The following is a 20,046-nucleotide window of genomic DNA, read 5'->3' on the forward strand; positions in this document are numbered from 1 at the left end:
ATATTTCAATATTCTTCTACTCCTACAGTAGTTTATGATAATGGTTTTGAAAGATAAAAATAAATATCCAATTTACCGTATATGCAAAACTTCCTGATAGACGTTATAATTATGAATTTCATTAAGGGCCATTTTGCATAACATGAAGTTAAGCCTTGGTGACGAAAAATTAGTATCAATTCAATACGATGAATACCTTCAGCTATTAAGTCTTCTGTCGATCAGGATACCTGAGGAAATTAAAGTAGAGGATATTGATGCCCAATTAGACATTGGTCACCTTGCAAATGGTTGTTTACTAAGATTTTTACGTGATGACGCTAACAGGTATAACAAGGTTATTAGGATGATTCGTAAGGAGATATTTCAACTACGTGAAGCAACGAATGGAAACTATTCCTTAACGCCGAGATTGGAAAAAATTTGTTCAAATTTACGGAATTTGATTGTGCCTACGCATTGGTATCCTTACTTACCAACCCATTTACCATTTAACCAATGGCTAGAAGATCTAAGTCGAAAAGTTGCTACCCTAACGTCCTATATTAAAACTAGTCAAGAAAGTGATTTAAACGATTGTGATTTAAGAATTTTCTATCAACCAGCTGGATTCCTCGATAGTTTATTACAAGATTATAACGGTTTAGTTAAAGCTGGCGTACTAGAAATAGATTTTGAGGTCAAAATTTTCAACGATAGCGAAAAGAAATGTGATCATGGCATTCATCTTTTGGGTTTGCAGCTACATAATGCCGCATGGGATTTTACCAAATGCTGTATCACTCAAGTCAAAGAAGCCCAGGCAACTTGTCCATTGCCAATTATTTGGCTTCGACCAATCAAATTATCAAATAAAGTCAAGAAAAGTAGCTATCCAACATATTCATGCCCAGTATTGCACTCTTACTATCAAGATGTTGATAAAAATTGCATGATAAGATTATCATTGGCTACTGAAATTGAAGTTGGAATACTTTATTTAAAACGAGTTGCTATTAGTGTTATGGATAGATAATTATATATAATTACGCCCCCATCCAAGCTACATCGTCTGTTATAGTTTCTAGCGTGGCGTAATAACATCATAATCAACTGTCTATTCGAGATAATTTAGTAACGATTCTGTAATGCAGCAACGTGAAATTATATGCATTTACAGGTTGTTTAAATACTTGTAAAGATTGTGACATTGTTGCTATAGACAAGCTGACATAGAATGTGCGTTGAAATATGTAAATACTCGCACTGTATAGAAATGGACTAAATCTTATTTTCGCGTATATGTGCCGTACATTTTTGCTACCGTCAGTCATGCCTTTTACGACTCTATATATCTATTTAAATTTATTTTTTTATCGATAAATTGTATGATAACTTACTATGGTTCACCACATGGAGCTTTCTTATACATTAAGTTTGATTATTATCAGTTGGAATTGTCATTCAAATCACTGTATGTTTTATCACTTGCTAACCACAATGCCGGCAAACAATCTCTAAGATTTTTGTACATTGCTCTCGGAATAGATCTACGATGTAATGTAATCATCTATTAGTAGACTGTTACTATTCTAATTATAAAAACTACAACTTACTATTCGGTTTCTAACGACAATCTATTTTATGGATAGGTAACGTCTCCAAGTCTTTACATTTTAATACTGTAAATGCAGCATGTACTGTGGTTTGGCTAAAATTGCATGGGAAGAACTTTATAGCGCTCACTGTACTTGAAATCATGATTTGTAAATAGTGCATAATCAATGTTGTAGATCCACTGTATCAACTACTGGCATATACTCAGCTCTAGTATCGAAAATAATTACATGTTGTATCGTAACTGAAGGTCTTCTGCTCGGGTTTCATTACGACGCTCGAAATTGTGTCCCAAGATTATCGTAATGGTAGAACATAATACAAGTGAAAACTTCTTCTACGAGGGATCCGAAGTATGTACTGTATTTCGAATTAATAGAATAATACAGTGCATTGGAAATGCTAGGGTTAAAGTAGCAAGGATTTCTCGTATTTAATTTACTACTAGGCTGTCTCGAGCCTAATAAAGGGCTGCAATATCTTAAGTGATCGATACACACGCGGATAAAATTATTTGATGCTAGCGCGTTACGAAATGAGATTTGGTTGGTAATTTTAATGCAGCGTCTATATTGGAATTGAACTAATAAGTTAGCCCATTCTATTTTTGACCACAGTGAAGTAGCATTTTTGTCTAGCATAGAATCATGTAGTCTGGAACTTCTAAGAGAAAGTTCCCTAGGAAGTCCCTGCTGCAGTATGCAAGTCTGTAGAGGAGGCTATAGGTTAAAATACTTACCTCAATGTATTCTTGCGATAAGTTAGCGTCGCGTGCTCGTCAGTATTTGTAATATATCGTTAACTAACCCTTATTTTGTTCTACTGTATAACGGTAGAGTAAGAGCAACAAAGTTTCATTACAATATTGTAGCTCTACTGGACTCGACTGATGATATTTCGTTAATCTTACTTTTTAAAAAGTAGGAGAGCATTCAAAATCGTAACACTTGTAATACCCTTTAGGTTAAGAAAATGCAAGAAATTTAACTAGTTATAGAGCGTAAAAAAGTCACTGTACGCTGTTCTTTTAGTGTGACTTACAGTCCGGTATACTTTGCAGTGCTACACTGTGAGAAGCACCTTACATAAAAAGACGGAGCGATTATACCGTTATATGTAGAGTGAGTTTCTACTTTATAATGAATGAGATCCTTCTGTTGCAGGTTTTCGTTTTATGGAGTAGAATAGCATTCAATATTATTAATCTATTAACGCCCATAATGCCGTAGGAGAGAAGGTACAGAAGTAACGCCTTTACGCTGTTGATGCCGAGCGGGTTTCTGCTCTACTAAATGCTGAATGAAATCCTTTCCTTGTAGGACCTCATTTCAAGGAGTAGAACTATATCTTAAGGGTACAATGTTACGGAGAGAAGATGTAGAAAGTAAATCTTCCGCTGTTTAAGGCAGAGCAAGCTTGTACTTTATGATGAATGATTTTCTTTATTACATGCTTCATTTGTAGAGTAGAACTATGTAACAGAGCGTATAAGATAAAATAAGTGATTAGACGCGCCTCATTCGCTGTTATAGAAGAGAACAGTTGTGAATATTTTACCAGTGTTTCGAATGTTAACAGTTCACTTGCGCGAAATAGAACTATCTGAGATTATACTAGTTAAGAATATATATCTAATCATATGTTTGACTTGGGTAATAATGAAGATTAATTTGCAATATTACTTAATAGTAATAAAGATAACGATAATTGAATTTTGATGGTGTATGCTTAATTTCAAACAAAATTATGAATTTATGGTTATCTTGCAATCATAGCTAAATACCCATATAATGATTACCTAGTTTGAAATAACAGCATAATAATTCATTTTAATAAGAACAGCATTATTTCGAAATTAAAAGCTGTAGATAAAAGAGTTCATTCCTTTGAGTAATCACACACAAATAAATTTACAGCTAAACGTGAATTACATGATATCAATTCATTGAATTTCCATACATTCAATACTCTATCTCTCCCAAAAAATCATGATCTACTGTTGGGTTGTGGCTTAGATCTTTCTAACATGACTATACATACTTAAAAAAGTTTAACCATTACTTCTAAAATTTGCCAACTTGGCTTGGTACTTCGTAATCACCTTCGTCGTTGTAGCAGCTTCCTTGCATAAATATTTCTTCATAAATATTCAACGGATCTCTATCACTTTCATCCAGAGTGCTTCTCCTGAAATTATCAAAACTTTGCCTGAAACTTGATACGCTATATCGAACAAATGATGGGATAGAATTATGTCGACGGCGATTTGAAGATGATAAAGTCATGGTGTCGTCACGTCGTAAATAGATTTTATACAGCTGGTTTAAGGCGATGACTACGAGAGTTGCAAGAAGAAAGCCTATAAGGATTATTATGATGGTTTCTTCATCGCTTAACGGGAGTGATAGTTCGCAATGCTCACCAGTAAAACCCGACAAACAGAAACATCTCATTTCTCCGTTAAAGCTTGAACAACCGGCACCATTACGACAGCTACATTTACTTGTATCGAAGAGTGATTTGTTGACCATAACTCCAATATCTATTTTCCAAATGAACAACAATAACAACAAGCAGCTGAGAGGAAAAATTGCGAGATTCTTAAAAGATCATCAACTGAGCGAGGAGACGTTCTTCGCTATTGATTCCGTGCTGATGATTACTAGTCGTTCATTGACATTAAATAAGATACTTGGGTAATAATAGTAATGATGATAATAATTTTGTAATGTCATTCTCAATATATTTTACGCTGATTTTATGATCGAGAGATCAAACGCTGGAATTTGATTTTCTAGTCATATTTAGCTGTGCAGTACACGGAAGGCTGATCAATAGTTAACCGATAATTATAGTACACAGGAAAATTTGTCGTATATAGGAAAGTTGGCAGCAGGAATATCCGTATTTAGCTCGATTAAGGTATTAATTCATTCTTCGGTATATACAGTACAATCGCTCTATATAAAACAGATAACTATCCCCCAAAAGCCATCTTGGCACTTTATGCTGAGACATTGACCGTATCGTTATATTACTAATTGTAAGCGCATTGAATACCCCATGGCGGCAGATTTATGTATTTAGGAGTAGATCACATACTGTATTGTCCGATAATTCATAGCCTCAATTAGTCGCGATGATATTATGCCTATTAAGGTCCCGTTATATTTAAATATCCTATATGGACGCTTAATATTGGTCATTACAGTCCTAGAATTTTAATATTAAGCAAGGGAATAGAAGCAGAACTCGCAAAAATAATTAGGGAGATATGTAATTCTGAAGTTTACTTTTTACTAGCTCTACTGCCGGGTGCTTCAATACCTGTTTAGGCAATCTTCGCTACGGTAATAAAACGTTTTAAAATGAAATCTAGAATTTTATCCCAGACCACTAGCCCCTATTTTTACAGGTCCGCCTAATACGTTATATAAATTCATTGATTCGCGAAATACTGTACTATACTATATATATATATAAGTTATAGCGCAGCATATTGTCGCTATGTAATGTAGTAATAGATCCGTTTCAACGGCACATACTACATAAACTGTGTACTTATAACCACAGTTATTACTACAGATGATATAACTTAGTACATTCTACTTTAAGACAGAGAAATCTCTCAAAATAACGAAAGGCTACAAATCTTTCCGTTTAGGTTTAGATTAAAGTTCTCGTATCTCCGGATTCTACTGTGTCAAGGACTGTATAAACTATGTAAATGACCATAAGTGAAGTGGAGTATACTGTAGACTAAGTGATGGAGAGACACACAGCTCAATTATAATTTAATAATTATAATCAGACTCCAAGAATGATGCCAATACTCATGAAGAATTTTATTATCCAAAATATCTTAAACCGGCAATGCTGAATGTTGTTTATATTTTAGCAAGCAATACAAGTTATCACCCGCATAATTTATAAATATATAATAAAATCGATTGATGTGAAAGTTCTACGTGTATAGCTATCCTTCAGCAATTTGCAAAATTGGTAAATAATTCTAATTTCTAAAGCAGTAATGATAATTATTGCATCATCATTGCCTTCAAAAAGCTTTACAACCAAGACTCTTTAACATTACAAGGCAACTTATAACCTTAAAAGGTAAAACTACACTCTATGCTTTGTACTGCGATACTGTAGCTGCTGAAGCAAGACAGAGAAGAAAAATATAATAACATTACTTATATAGAATGCGTCAAGCATACAATTTTAACTCGTAAATTATGGCATATTTTACAGACAATACAGAATGTTGAATTTTCATAAAATTACATACATAGTACATGTAGAATCTTCTTGTAAATATATGTACAGGAGTTTAGAAGAATAAGTGACTTATTACTCCTCTACTTTAACGAGATAGATCTTAAATCGAACCATTTATCATATTGCTATAACATGCAGAAACATTAATTTTAAAAGAGTGTAATTATTGGATGAGAACGTACAGTAAAAACAACATACCATAAAATTCATTTAAAGTTTGAATTTTTCGCCGGTTTTTTCAATGTTTCAATTACACTGCGACACATAACACATCGTAATGGTAGATTTCTTTGCGCCACTGCCACTTGAATAGTTTTGATAAAGCAACGCCTACACAAGTAATTGTGACCACATGGATATGTCGTAGTACTTGCTTTAGCCACTGTACACGCCACACACTACAGTATCGATGAGAAGATAAAACAATCATATTATGCCACAAATCTGTGAAAACATTCGAAAAATTTTATCTGAAATTGCTGAAGGATAAAAAACAGTAATGTACATGCAAAACAATTGGTATAATCAAGAACTTTGAGTAGCAATGGAGTGGTAATTTTGAGTTATTGTTTTATTAAATTTAGCTCGCTGACTAAATGCATAATTCTACTATGTTGGACATTTTGTCTACCTCCTACTGTACAACAATCACTTTCCTGAAATATAATCAGGTAGGGTTTCAACCCTAATAAGATTCAAGAGCGTGAAGTATATCGAGTAAATACGTGCATGACGAAACAAGCTGGGATTAGAATTCCATGTTTACTACCTTGCCGATCCACTCTATTTGTATTTTTACTAGAGCCGATAGTAATATACTGTATGTACCGGCATATATGTTTTCTTCAATCAAAATCGAAGCAGAATTTGTAAATACACACTTAAAGGCAATCAATTAAAAAATTATCTTGGTAGGTAAAGGCATAAACTATATTATTTGCTACAACAAAATGATCGATATACTGCAGTTTTTAGGAAAGATTTGTCCATTGCTGTCAACTGTGCGTTTCCATTACATAGATTGATTGATTATTGGAGATGATTAGAATAAATTTTAAAATTTAGCAAGTATAAATTAATTTACCTCCTGATCATGAGAGTCAGATACAATCTCATTTTCGTGGGCTTCCAGCGCAACTAATAGCTTATCCTATGAGAGAGTAAAATTAAACAGAAAAAGATGTTTGACTTAACAACTGACTTCTTCCTACTCGTAGTTACGTACAATTTTGCATAAGAAATTAAACGTAAGCCCTCATTCGGCTTCAATTTGCAAGTCAACAAGACTACAGATATTCAACACATGTTCACATAGGAATTCAACATTAGTCACACGGAAGATCTGCTTACACTAAGAAGAGCCTACTACATTGAAACTGCATGTCAATGATACCATCTCGTTCGTTATTTTTATCATCATTGATAGTTTAAAAGCAACTAAGAACCTGTAGGTTGCAATACAACTGGTTTAAAATGAAGAATGTTACTAGAATAGCCAGCCATTCAAATTATTATAATTGAAGGCAGTAGAGTAGAGTAGTGTGATGACGGTAATAATTATAATGGATCGTCGTTATTGCATCATTACCGTAACTAGGTATTGGGTGAAAGTACGACCTAGGGTTACTCTCATTTTGATCATTAAAGCAATACAATGGAAGAAAGCCGATGACATATTGATTGGATTACGTTACGACCAACTTTAACATGTCCAATTTCTTGATAGTCGTCATTACTATCGTCTATTTTATGAACTACTACTTACAATTTTCTCGTTTATTGCAGTGAAGTCGTTTTCGCTGGCACATTTTCGCTTATGCGAATAGACTATGGTTCTGTGGCGATTGACAGCATACAATCCGATGATATTAGCAGCTGCTAATCCAATAAATGCGTTCACAACGTCCATTTGAGCAAGATTATAGAGGATACAGTGGACTCATAACAATATTGGATAGATTAAATGATAATTCAGCAAGTATTTGATCCAACGCTCTCACCCTGCACCAATTTCTGCAACGATCAATAACCACTAGTACAACAATAACAAACCCCTTTTGGGTGGTCTTGCAAGCAATATTGCACCGGTACCGTTGCCGCATACCTCACTGGCGAGTCTTATGACTCTCATTCTACCGTATCATTTTTGTTGTTTCTTTAACCTCCACTATGGCTAGATGTCAATGTACTGTAGAGTACTGTACTGTACTGTACTGTACAGTACGCTATGGTACAGTACATTTTTCTTTCCTCGTCGAGAAAAAGACTGTGCAGTACGGGGCAATCATGGACTACTGTACAGACGTACAGCGTACAATACTAGAAATTACTAGTAGTGATTTCTAGCAGTCTATGGTACATACTGCAGGACGTACAGAAGTATGGAAGTAATCTCTATGATTTCGGCTTTTGTGTTATAGTCACTTAATATACTGTAGAGATGCAACAGAGAATCCAAGTGCTACTCGGAGTTTGGACAGTTCATAAAAGTTCACTGTTGGTGAAACAGTGAAGCCATGGTTCAATTCTCCTTAGTATTCCGTAAACGGGCCCAAAATGGACTACGTTCAAGGTCCAAATTATGATTGCCGTTGCGTCCAAACTTTGATGATAGCAACTGGGAGTACAGTTCAAGTCCAATCCAGTGCTCGCGATACTGTACAGTACACTGTAGAGTATCGTACTGTACAGTATAGTACTTCGCTTGTTCTTTCTGTACAGTACTGTACAGTGTACTGTACAGTACAGCAGTGTTTCTACTCCTCAAGCAGCTCAAATTCGATGGAATTTCCTCGGGTTTTGCTAATCATCAAATCATATTAATGCGATTGTACTTGTGTCACGCGGTTATTAACTTAAAATTGCATTACATTCCGTGAAATTCCACGGGTTTCGCTACTAATTATTATTATGGTAAAATTCTACCTAGTAAACAAAGCACGCAAAGTATCACGAGCACCGGATTCAACTAATACAGACAAAATGATGAATTTTATTGAGTTGCAATACAGTATAAATGGAAATTTAATTCCAGTATAAACGTTTATAGTATTATTTACTGAACTCACTCACACATCATAATGCGCGAAGTGTCAGTAAGACTAACTAAATTTGATGAGACTCACAAGCATTCTATTAATGCTATGATTAATACGCACGCGACGCATAGTAGCATTTAAGAGAACACTGTTGTATTCTACCTAAACGTAGCAGTCTATGCTAGTTACAAAATGTACATTACACTGAACATGTCTGCCTAAAGGATTTACTTCCTAATACGCTTATATACCTATAGGGCTCAAAAAATTTAGCATTTACGGCTATATTATCGCACAGCAGTGTTTTGCATTTTCCTCCTTATTCACTCCGAAATCCGAAAACACTGTCACACAATAACCACAAGTACGGATTTGTCGCATAGCTAACAAGTACAACTTGTCAAATCTGAAGTGAATAGTGCATAGAGTAGAGTACCGCACGTTTTTATCTACCCACATCAAATGCCTTTTACACTTCCTTAGTTTTAGAATTTACTTGAATTAATTAAGGACGTTAGTTCCGAAGATCGAAATGTATCATTTCACAAACGAGAAATAGTTTGTAAGAAAGTTTATAGAGGTATCTCTGTTACAAGTTGCATCAGCCTGTATCATGTAATTAAGATAATCCACAAATGTATAATTTAGAAATACTGGGCTGGTGTATACGTATATATATAAAACATATTTTTACAGGAAGTGACTACTGGTAGTTTAATTTATACCGTAGCAGCATTTCGTAATCTTAAATAGCCTTGGACGATATCCCAAGGCAAAGTCCTGATTGTCTTAAATTCATCCGATGTAGAGTATCTAATTTTCGTCTGAGGGTCTGTATATTTAGCCTATAAGTTAAGTAGAGAAAGATATTTATACAGTATTGGTTGTATTAGTACAACTTTACAAATTGAATGGATGCTTTATGATCATCTAATCACCAATGAAGTAATATGAATAAACTTACAATTGTTCCACTAATATCAGAGTACTTCTTTGGAGGGAGGAAAGCACCTGGTGCATCGATACTATTATCTTTGGAAATTTTTAGCAAACTTACAATCAATCAAAGGATAATGCATAGGTGGTTTAAGTTGAATAGTACAGTAAAGAGTTTTTGGTTATCAACGATATCTTACAAGTTGGGTCATATGGTTTCCAAGACAACGATCTTTCTATCGCTATTATCTGCTTAAGATTTTTCCATGTTCTTCTACGGTTAATGTAATAGCCACCAGTCTAATGGAAGATCAAATAACATGCATTTTACTATTAAATACAAAGTTTATGAAATTACATTGAACACGCCATGTTACTTTTGCGTACAACGCATATTGTATTGCGATGACTATACAGTATACCGTGTAATACAACGGATATTTCAAAATGTCAACTGCACAGTATACGTAAAACTACATTATGTTCACTTGTTCAGTGTCTGTCAGTGAAATAGCAATAATCGTATGCATAGGAAAAGCAATGGAAACGAACATTGAATAAAGTAAGAAAGAAATATCTTACGGTGTACTTTGCATCCTTGAAAGTGATACGACTTTTACCAGAGGCCGTTGGAGATAATTTACTATCTTCTTGACTTAAAGTCTTCTTGCTCTCGGTGTCCAGATCACCATCGTCATTCACTTTCGTTGCGCTTTCCACTGCGAGTAAATGTTCATGGCTCGTTTCTTTGGTTGCGCTAGCCGATTTTTTATCGACAGTCAGCTCGTCCGTTATATCCTACGTGATGATTAATGATGAAAGTCTTACACAATTTGCTCTATTATTCATAAAATAAAATAATTTCAAATAATAAGGTGACTATACAGTATTGGTAATGCATGAAGTGTAAAAGTGCTATACGAGTACAGTATTGATTGATTCTCATAAAATGGCTAAAAACATGAAAACTAACGGTAGATATCTTCCTTTTTTTATCAGCAGGAGAGTCTGGTGGGCTATTCGAAGTGAGTGATTTATGTCGTTTGTTTCTTGTCGACATGTTGCATGGTGCAGTGTTATTCAATTAATTTCTTTCAATGCACTATTAGCTCACTATAACCAATGCTACTCTATATTGCATTGCAGCAATGCTCAAGATTTTGCTACTGATTCAAGTAAAGCCGGTGTCAGAGCAGTTACTGTACTGTACACTGTAGTCTACAGTACAGTACTGTACAGTATCGTACTTCGTACTGTACAGCATACCGTACTGTACAGTGTACAGTATAGTGTAGTACAGTGTACAGTACTACAGTATATAGTACTGTACGTACCAATGCAACCAATGTTCTGATTTTCCCATCCCAGGGACTACGGTACTAAAAGAGGCAAGTCTCTATCATGGTAAACTAATTGAGGGCCTATTATTTTTCTGGTCATTCTAATACTGTATACGCTACCACTGAATCTGTATACTACGGTACACTGTACAAATCAAACAAGCAGCTCACTTTTAGATGACAATCATAGACAGTATATTGCATCGTTTCAGTTGGAATGACCAGCAAAATCGTTGGCCCCGATATTTTAGTACTGTACTGTACACCCAACGACCGTTTCCTGTCTCTTCTCTTCACGCGGACTTCTAGCTAGTACTGTACTCTACAGTATTGTAAAGTAGAGAACCTGGTGTAGAAGATTGTACACATGTTCTGTACTGTACTGTACACAATCAGCGACTTCTCAATGATTAATCATGCCCCCCCAAAATCGTCCAATTTCAAAATCATAATAGAGAGAGAGGGACTGGAAAAGAGCTTGCAGTGCAAACAATGTGGAGGCCGATCCTGTTAGATCAATTGTTACCATACTGTTCGTAGTACAGTACTCTAACTGTATCAAAATGAATACTGTACAGTACAGTACATACTGTCCAACGGTATCCAATAGTGACAGTACATAGTACTGGCTATATTGACAGTATTTCAGGTTTGGCGTACAGTACTGTACTGTACAGTACAGTACATTGTACAATGTACAGTGTACAGTACACGATTCGTACAGTACACTGTACCGTACCTTCACAACGTCATGCTAACGTTGGGAAGGCCGTGGATGAACGTTTTCACTAGCATCACCTGACGGTCTCTTACCGGTCTTCTGTGATCAAAGCTGTGAGTGTGACAGGAAGGCACCGTGCGCTACTTTGGTTTAAAGCACTTGAAATCAGCTCTGACATCAGAACGGTTTTTCTATCTTTACTAGACGACTGAGTACTGTATTGCGCACTACAGTAGTACGCAGTCAGTGCATGCTCTCTTGTTTTACATAAAGCAAAGCTGCAGTTCAAGATGGCTTCCGTCGGAGGTAAGAAGATTATTTTTCCATGCCGAAACTAGTGTTAATCCATATTAAGTGGACTATCTCCTTTCTTCCAACTTTAAACATGTTATATACAGCGATATCTTTATTCTACAAAGTATTATTGATGTATTTCTCTTTTGTATTTGGGAGTTCAACTGGAGAAGTTGATATAACGTCGTTGACGATGTACCAACAGAGACATCAACAGTGACTCAACACTATCTTTGTATGAGATTCTACATATTGCAACATAACATTTCATGTCGACCTTGGAAAATTAACGCCATGAACAACTAGTTTACTTATCCGATCATAATTACTGTGCTAACTTTAGGAAATGCAATGTAGTATAAACAACCTTTACGTTCGTTGCATCGACTTACTGTACTGTAGATTGAATTTGGTGTGACTTTTTACCAATACGGTACAGGTACTACAAGATAGCAAGCATGCATTCCCATCTGATGGAATTACTACAATATTGGGGGGGGTCGTTTCAGCGCGGCATTAGCCTTATTGAGACGACTGCTTTCCAGTCTAAGATTGTCAGGCTTGATGAGTAAAACATGAACTGTTTTATTCAAGCTTGCAAAATTACGCTTTGATGATCTTCGTAGCTAAGGTTAAAATTATGAACAGTTTTCATAGTGATCACAGGGGGAAGCACTGTGCGTATCTTTCCATTGGTGCAGTAGAATTACGTTCATCATACACAGAATGGCGTAGTAGTCACACGCATACTACAAGCACTGCAGCAAGTGGTCTATACTCTATCAATGTCTACACTGTTACAAAATCCACTTTTCATGTTAACTCTGGAATACTTACTGCTGCCAAATATCGATAATTTAGACCGTAATGACATCTAACTGAAAATTCGTCATGTCAAACTTTTTAGACATCGAAAAGCAAATCGAAGATTTACAGCGCAATAGGTCCAATTTGAATGAGAAGGAAGAAAAAGTAAGTCTCCTTGCTGTAGTGAAGTGATATCCTTAATTGCTAATGATCGATATTACAATAGTTTCGTTGTAACCACTGGGATTACTTAGTTCGATTACAGTACAGTAGAATGTTAACGTGATGTTAAATCAGCAGATTGATGGCCGTTTCCGTGATATCAATCTGTTTCCAAATTTAAATGTTATTCATTTAAAGTTGTAATAAATTTCATTTTAGGTTGGCTTAGGATCAAAGGGTCACTTCGACAAGGACATCTATGGTGATTCCAGTACCAAGTAAGACGATTATATGCTGCGCCATTCGTGTATAATATTGTACAGCCCATTAGACAGGCAATTGCTTGTTTGTCTATTTGTAATTAGTTATGCCTACATATTATTGTATATGCTGAAATTTATAACAGCGCTATATGAGTTAGTCAAACATTTAAATTTATGCTTTTAATAACTTAATCTATACATCTTATTGCAGGACTGGCTACGTAACATCTCTTCCGTTAAATGAGGCCGAAGAGGTAATGTTGTCATCGTTTTATTATTGCAATATTGTATAAATAATCGTTAACAGTCTATCATATCTTAAATATTGAATTACTGTGCTATTGCTATAGGACGAAGATGACTATTCCGTGTCTAATACCCTTAATAAAAGAGCAACATACTCTGCTCCACAAGCGCTTCTTAATGACGTCCCAATGCAAGATAAGGTTTATAATTGATAAACGTTGTAATTTGTACAATACTTATGTCATCTGCTGTGTAGATGTATAGAAAGTGTAGAGGCACACGTTTCAATATAGAATTAATGCTAATGTTTTGAATACTTAGGACTACGATCCTTTAGCTGAATATCGTCACTCTCGTGTTGCTGATCGTGACGATGAATATCGTGCTAGAAGACGAAATTTGATAATTTCTCCCGAACGACATGATCCCTTTGCAGATGGTTTGCTATTCCTATTTTTGGGGATTTTTTTACTTGTATTGAATGAATATTTTAAGAATCTATTGTAATTCATATTATCTCATTGTACTGTGATCATGTAGGAGGGAAAACTCCAGATCCTAAAGCTAGGACCTACATTGATATTATGCAAGAGCAAGGTTTAAAGAAAGAAGAAGTATGATTCTTTTGGATAGTTACGTTATATTATTTTTTTCTGTTAATCATGAAACTGTATTATGTAGGCTGAGATAATCAAGAAAATTCATGACAATCAAGAGACTGCTCCAGGCGCCCAAGTAAATGGTAGCGCTAAAGCAGGTACGGACTAATCAGATTTTATTTTTAATGATCTTTTTCTACGCAGTAAAGTTATAGTAACTGTTTTGTCCGATAATACCTTTAGAGAAACGGAAGCGACGTTGGGATCAACCGGCTACGGAAACTACACCTACAGCCAAGAAAACGTCCTGGGAACAAGCTGAAGTAAGAATTTTTAGAATTAGATTGACTATATACTGCCTTTCTATAAATGTAATGTTTATCATATATAATGACTCTGATATTTATCATGTATATTATTTAGACACCCTCTGTTAGCCGATGGGATGAGACTCCAGCTAGGTCGAAAGGTGGCGAAACTCCTTCCGTCAGGGTGTGGGATGCTACACCAACTCACACCGCTCCTGGAGCCGCGACTCCTGGTTCTGTATCAGGTAAATTATAGTTCTTGTTCAACTCTGCGCATCACGCGTTACAAATTGAAACACTTACTCTAATAGGGCTTAATAATAATAATAATAATGAATTTTTAATTTTTCGAAAGCACGTAAGCGTAATAGATGGGACGAAACGCCTAAAGCAGATCAAGGTTGATAAGATATACACTTTACAACTTATACTTTGTGGCTTATTAATATAAATATTTTTTGCCATTCTCACGTCTACTATTCTTACCTACAAAGTAACGGGAGAAACTCCTGGTCATGGCAGCAGTGCATGGGCGGAAACACCAGGAATTGATCGCTCTTCTGGTGAGCCAATAGGCGACACGCCTAGTGCAAAACGAAGATCTCGTTGGGATGAGACACCGGTGAATCAAATGGGTGGAGCTACTCCTGTTTTTAACAGTGGTGTGACTCCAAGTGGTACAGCAGCAATGGCAATGCCTACACCATCTCCAGGTACAGAAATGCTGTTTGTTTTATTCAATTTTAGCTTTGCGATCAATAATAACGTATTATTTCTGTATAGCCAATCTCGTCGCGATGACTCCTGAGCAAATGCAGGCCTTCCGATGGGAGAAAGAATTAGATGAACGTAATCGCCCACTAAGTGATGATGAATTAAATGGCTTATTTCCAAAGGAGGGTTATAAGGTAAACTACGGTATTTTTTTATTGCTTTCAATTTATAATACTAATATTTGGTAAAATTATACTTATTTAGGTTGTAGCGCCTCCAGCCGGATATCAGCCAATTCGTACTCCAGCTCGTAAATTACTTGCTACACCAACACCGATGGGTGGAGCATCCACAGGTTTTTTCATGCAGGTAATACATTTGATAAATGATTTAAAATTAATGTATTAAGTTAAGAGTGTTTTAATATATGCGGGGCATTAATGGTAATTCAGGATGAAAAGACTTCTGGATCCTCTAAAGTTGTAGAAGATTTACAACCTGCTGGAAATCTTCCTTATTTGAAGCCAGACGATGTTCAATATTTCGGAAAATTGTTGGTAAGTACTGTATCGTACCTGGTAAATACGTGATTATATTGAAATTGCAATAACGAAGTCCTCCATTTCCTAGACTGAAATTGACGAAAACTTACTATCACCAGAAGAAGCAAAAGAGAGAAAAATTATGAAACTTTTACTAAAGATTAAGAACGGCACACCTCCCATGAGAAAAGTAAGTATCAATATACTCATTACTAACCTTATGGTATTAAATAAATTAAACTAAAAGTATCTTGTTTCACAATGATTAGGCAGCACTACGACAAATAACTGATAAATCTCGAGAATTTGGTGCTGGTCCATTATTTAATCAAATTTTGCCATTATTAATGTCTCCCACCTTGGAAGATCAGGTAGACTTCAATTTAAAACCTACAATAATGCAGTTTAGAATTATGACAGGAGTTATTGTTTTTCTTACATAGGAACGCCATCTTTTAGTTAAAGTTATTGATCGAATTCTTTACAAATTGGATGACCTTGTTCGCCCCTACGTGCACAAAATTTTAGTTGTTATTGAACCTTTACTTATTGATGAAGATTACTATGCTCGTGTGGAAGGGCGTGAAATTATTTCTAATCTGGCCAAGGCACTTCTTTAAAATTGCTTTTGATTTATATCATTGCGAAACAATGAAAGTACTTAATAGTTTTATTTGCTTATTTAGGCCGCTGGGCTTGCTACTATGATCTCTACTATGAGACCTGATATCGATAATATTGACGAATATGTTCGTAACACCACTGCTAGGTAAAAAATTATGTAGACTGTGAATTTGCAGAGTTTACGAAATAATTTCACACCTCGATTTCTCATTTATTACTATATCTTTTTATTTTACAGAGCTTTTGCTGTAGTTGCTTCTGCCTTAGGTATTCCATCTTTATTGCCATTTTTGAAGGCTGTATGTCGCAGTAAAAAGTCCTGGCAAGCTCGTCACACTGGAATAAAAATCGTACAGCAAATTTCTATATTGATGGGATGTGCTATTTTACCGCATCTAAGAAGTTTAGTAGAGATTATCGAGCATGGTTAGTTTCTCATACAGACTCGTCTTTATTTACTCTTTTATAATCATGACACCTAATTATCAAACTCTTTGATTTTAGGACTAGTTGATGAACAGCAGAAGGTTAGAACTATTACAGCTCTCGCTTTGGCTGCTTTAGCAGAATCTGCTACCCCATACGGTATCGAATCATTTGATAGTGTTTTAAAACCTTTGTGGAAAGGTATCAGAAACCATCGTGGCAAGGTTAACCTATTACCATTAAACAAGATTATTTATATGTTAAAGATGTTAGACGTTCTGATGTAATAAATTGTTTGTACATCTTTATCTGTATTTAGGGTTTAGCGGCATTTTTGAAGGCCATCGGTTACATTATACCCCTTATGGACGCAGAGTTTGCTAATTACTATACCCGTGAGGTTATGATCATCTTAATTCGTGAATTTCAGAGCCCTGATGAAGAAATGAAAAAAATCGTATTAAAGGTAAGATTAGAATATGGATATGTGATATTATTTTATTCTAGACGTATAAACGTGATATTTACCACATTTTCGTACACTAGGTTGTGAAGCAATGTTGTTCTACAGATGGTGTAGAGCCACAGTATATTAAGGAACAGATATTACCACCGTTTTTTAAGCATTTCTGGAATCAGCGGATGGCCTTAGATAGACGCAACTATAGACAGGTTTTGCTACATATATTAAAGTATATGTATAAAGCATTAGTTTATTTTTATCTAATCAATGTATAATTATGTTCGTAATAGCTGGTCGATACTACGGTTGAAATTGCGAATGCAGTTGGTGCTGCAGAAATAATAAGTAGAGTTGTAGATGATTTAAAAGATGAATCTGAACAGTACAGAAAAATGGTTATGGAAGCTATAGATAAGGTACCGTATTAAATTATTAAGGATACATAAGTACATTGCTGGTTTGATTTTATATATATATTGAAATCCCTTAGATTATGGCAAATCTTGGAGCTGCAGATATCGATTCTCGATTAGAAGAACAATTGATTGATGGTATTTTATATGCTTTCCAAGAACAAACACAGGAGGTAGAAATTTTTAAAGTGTTTACTATTTAGTGGTGAGGCTTAGAAATATAACTAGGATGTATTTTGCAGGACGCCGTTATGTTAAATGGTTTTGGTACAGTTGTGAACTCTCTAGGAACTCGTGTTAAAGCTTACTTGCCTCAAATTTGTGGTACAGTCTTGTGGAGAATGAATAATAAATCTGCTAAAGTTCGCCAGCAAGCCGCTGATTTAATATCCAGAATTGCAGTGATTATGAAAACATGTGGTGAAGTAAGTACCGATTAGCATCAACAGTTATACGTGATTGATTCATTAATTAGTTTGTTAATGGCTGTATTTGTAGGAGAAACTTATGAACCATTTGGGAGTTGTATTATATGAATATCTTGGTGAAGAATACCCTGAAGTACTTGGTAGCATACTGGCTGCTCTTAAGGTAATTAGATCTTTTTTAAAATGGTAAAAAATCTCTGTAAAAAATTTAACTTTGGTTATTTATACTATTTCAGGCTATTGTAAATGTAATTGGTATGAATAAGATGACACCACCAATTAAGGATCTCTTACCTCGCTTGACACCCATCCTAAAAAACAGGTATAAAATAGTAGTCTAAAACGCTTATTATGGTTGTATAACTTATTGATAATGCAACTTTTTTCCCAAGGCATGAAAAAGTTCAAGAGAACTGTATCGATCTCGTTGGTCGTATCGCTGATCGAGGTGCTGAATTCGTATCTGCTCGAGAATGGATGCGAATCTGCTTTGAATTGTTGGAACTTTTGAAAGCTCATAAGAAAGCAATTCGTCGAGCAACAGTAAATACTTTCGGTTATATCGCTAAAGCTATTGGGTACGTAAGATATTACAAAATAACTAGCTACCTTTCGAATTAGTACTAATTATATAATCACATCTTATGTTTTGTTGCAGTCCACAAGATGTTTTAGCTACGCTCCTCAACAATCTTAAAGTGCAGGAACGTCAAAATCGTGTGTGTACAACGGTAGCTATTGCAATCGTGGCGGAAACATGTTCACCATTTACTGTCCTCCCTGCTCTCATGAATGAATATAGAGTACCTGAGCTGAATGTACAAAACGGGGTTTTAAAGTCACTATCTTTCCTTTTTGAATATATTGGTGAAATGGGCAAAGATTACATTTATGCTGTCACTCCATTGCTAGAAGACGCGTTAATGGACAGAGATTTAGTTCACAGGCAAACCGCATCTTCTGTTGTTAAGCACATGTCTTTGGGTGTAGTAGGATTCGGTTGTGAAGATGCGTTAACCCATCTATTAAATTATGTATGGCCGAACATTTTTGAAACTTCACCTCACGTAATTAATGCTGTCATGGAAGCAATAGATGGTCTTAGAGTTGGTATTGGCCCAACGAAGGTTTTACAATATACTCTGCAGGTATAAACTATCTTTCATTAGCAACTTTTTTTAATATATAAATGCTAGAGATAATTTTTTGCTTTTAATAGGGCCTCTTTCATCCCGCTCGAAGAGTTCGTGAAGTGTACTGGAAGATTTATAACAATTTGTACATCGGATCTCAGGTATTTCAAAATTTTTGTGTACTACGATGTGCTTTCATATACATTGAATTTCTATCTGGATTTTATATGAATTAGGATGCACTTATTGGATCTTATCCCCGGGTTGAAAACGAAGAGAAAAATTCCTACTATCGCTATTTCTTAGACTACACTTTATAAATTTGCAGTATCTTTAGCAGTTTATTATGTACAAATTATTTCATCTATCCTTATCGATGATATTTCATGTGATACTTGTACTGAAGGTGAATTTATCCACTGTTGATTCATACGTTTAGATAAGCATTACAGTACAAGCACATACAATGATGCATATGAATAGAATGTACCTTCAGTTGTTTTATCAGCTAATAAATTAATCCCTTTGACAACTGATATCAATATTCCTACTAGTAGCCTTGATATTCAGTAGATGTGTAGACCGTGGAACGATTTGCCTTAAGATCGTGTTGATCTGCTTGTAAAAATGATAGTAATATGCAATCATTATATAATGTATCGTTTGTTATGTTTCATATTATATAATAAATAGTCAGGGAAGTTCGTGTACC

General features: G+C 35.2%; 4 protein-coding genes across 4 annotated transcripts; 2 read left to right on the plus strand and 2 right to left on the minus strand.

Annotated features, from left to right (window-relative positions):
• Window positions 1-142: 142 nt before the first annotated feature.
• On the plus strand, window positions 143-1,015 carry TRIADDRAFT_54031 (uncharacterized protein; the record flags this gene model as incomplete). The annotated part of the gene is made up of 1 exon (XM_002110201.1): window positions 143-1,015. The coding sequence occupies one exon, from the start codon at window positions 143-145 to the stop codon at window positions 1,013-1,015; it is 873 nt and encodes a 290-aa protein (XP_002110237.1).
• Window positions 1,016-6,083: 5,068 nt separating this feature from the next.
• TRIADDRAFT_54032 (uncharacterized protein) lies at window positions 6,084-7,786 on the minus strand (the record flags this gene model as incomplete). The annotated part of the gene is made up of 3 exons (XM_002110739.1): window positions 6,084-6,275; window positions 6,962-7,027; window positions 7,643-7,786. 3 exons carry the CDS (start codon window positions 7,784-7,786, stop codon window positions 6,084-6,086), a joined length of 402 nt encoding a protein of 133 aa, XP_002110775.1.
• Window positions 7,787-9,634: 1,848 nt separating this feature from the next.
• Window positions 9,635-10,133, minus strand: TRIADDRAFT_22902 (uncharacterized protein; the record flags this gene model as incomplete). Its single annotated transcript, XM_002110740.1, has 3 exons — window positions 9,635-9,760; window positions 9,880-9,947; window positions 10,052-10,133. Coding segments are annotated over 3 exons (276 nt in total), but the record flags the coding sequence as incomplete, so codon positions are not given.
• A 2,069-nt stretch (window positions 10,134-12,202) lies between these two features.
• Window positions 12,203-19,654, plus strand: TRIADDRAFT_54034 (splicing factor 3B subunit 1; the record flags this gene model as incomplete). Its single annotated transcript, XM_002110202.1, has 31 exons — window positions 12,203-12,218; window positions 13,114-13,178; window positions 13,395-13,453; window positions 13,650-13,692; window positions 13,789-13,884; window positions 14,006-14,123; window positions 14,225-14,298; window positions 14,366-14,441; window positions 14,527-14,606; window positions 14,707-14,836; window positions 14,947-14,991; window positions 15,086-15,304; window positions 15,375-15,499; window positions 15,570-15,674; window positions 15,758-15,862; window positions 15,936-16,037; window positions 16,117-16,218; window positions 16,534-16,616; window positions 16,710-16,897; window positions 16,976-17,121; window positions 17,217-17,363; window positions 17,444-17,569; window positions 17,651-17,776; window positions 17,851-17,946; window positions 18,016-18,198; window positions 18,272-18,364; window positions 18,438-18,523; window positions 18,594-18,779; window positions 18,860-19,349; window positions 19,421-19,495; window positions 19,571-19,654. 31 exons carry the CDS (start codon window positions 12,203-12,205, stop codon window positions 19,652-19,654), a joined length of 3,669 nt encoding a protein of 1,222 aa, XP_002110238.1.
• Window positions 19,655-20,046: the final 392 nt, after the last annotated feature.

This window comes from Trichoplax adhaerens, genomic scaffold (assembly GCF_000150275.1).
Source record: "Trichoplax adhaerens TRIADscaffold_3 genomic scaffold, whole genome shotgun sequence".
Classification (NCBI taxonomy): domain Eukaryota; kingdom Metazoa; phylum Placozoa; class Uniplacotomia; order Trichoplacea; family Trichoplacidae; genus Trichoplax; species Trichoplax adhaerens.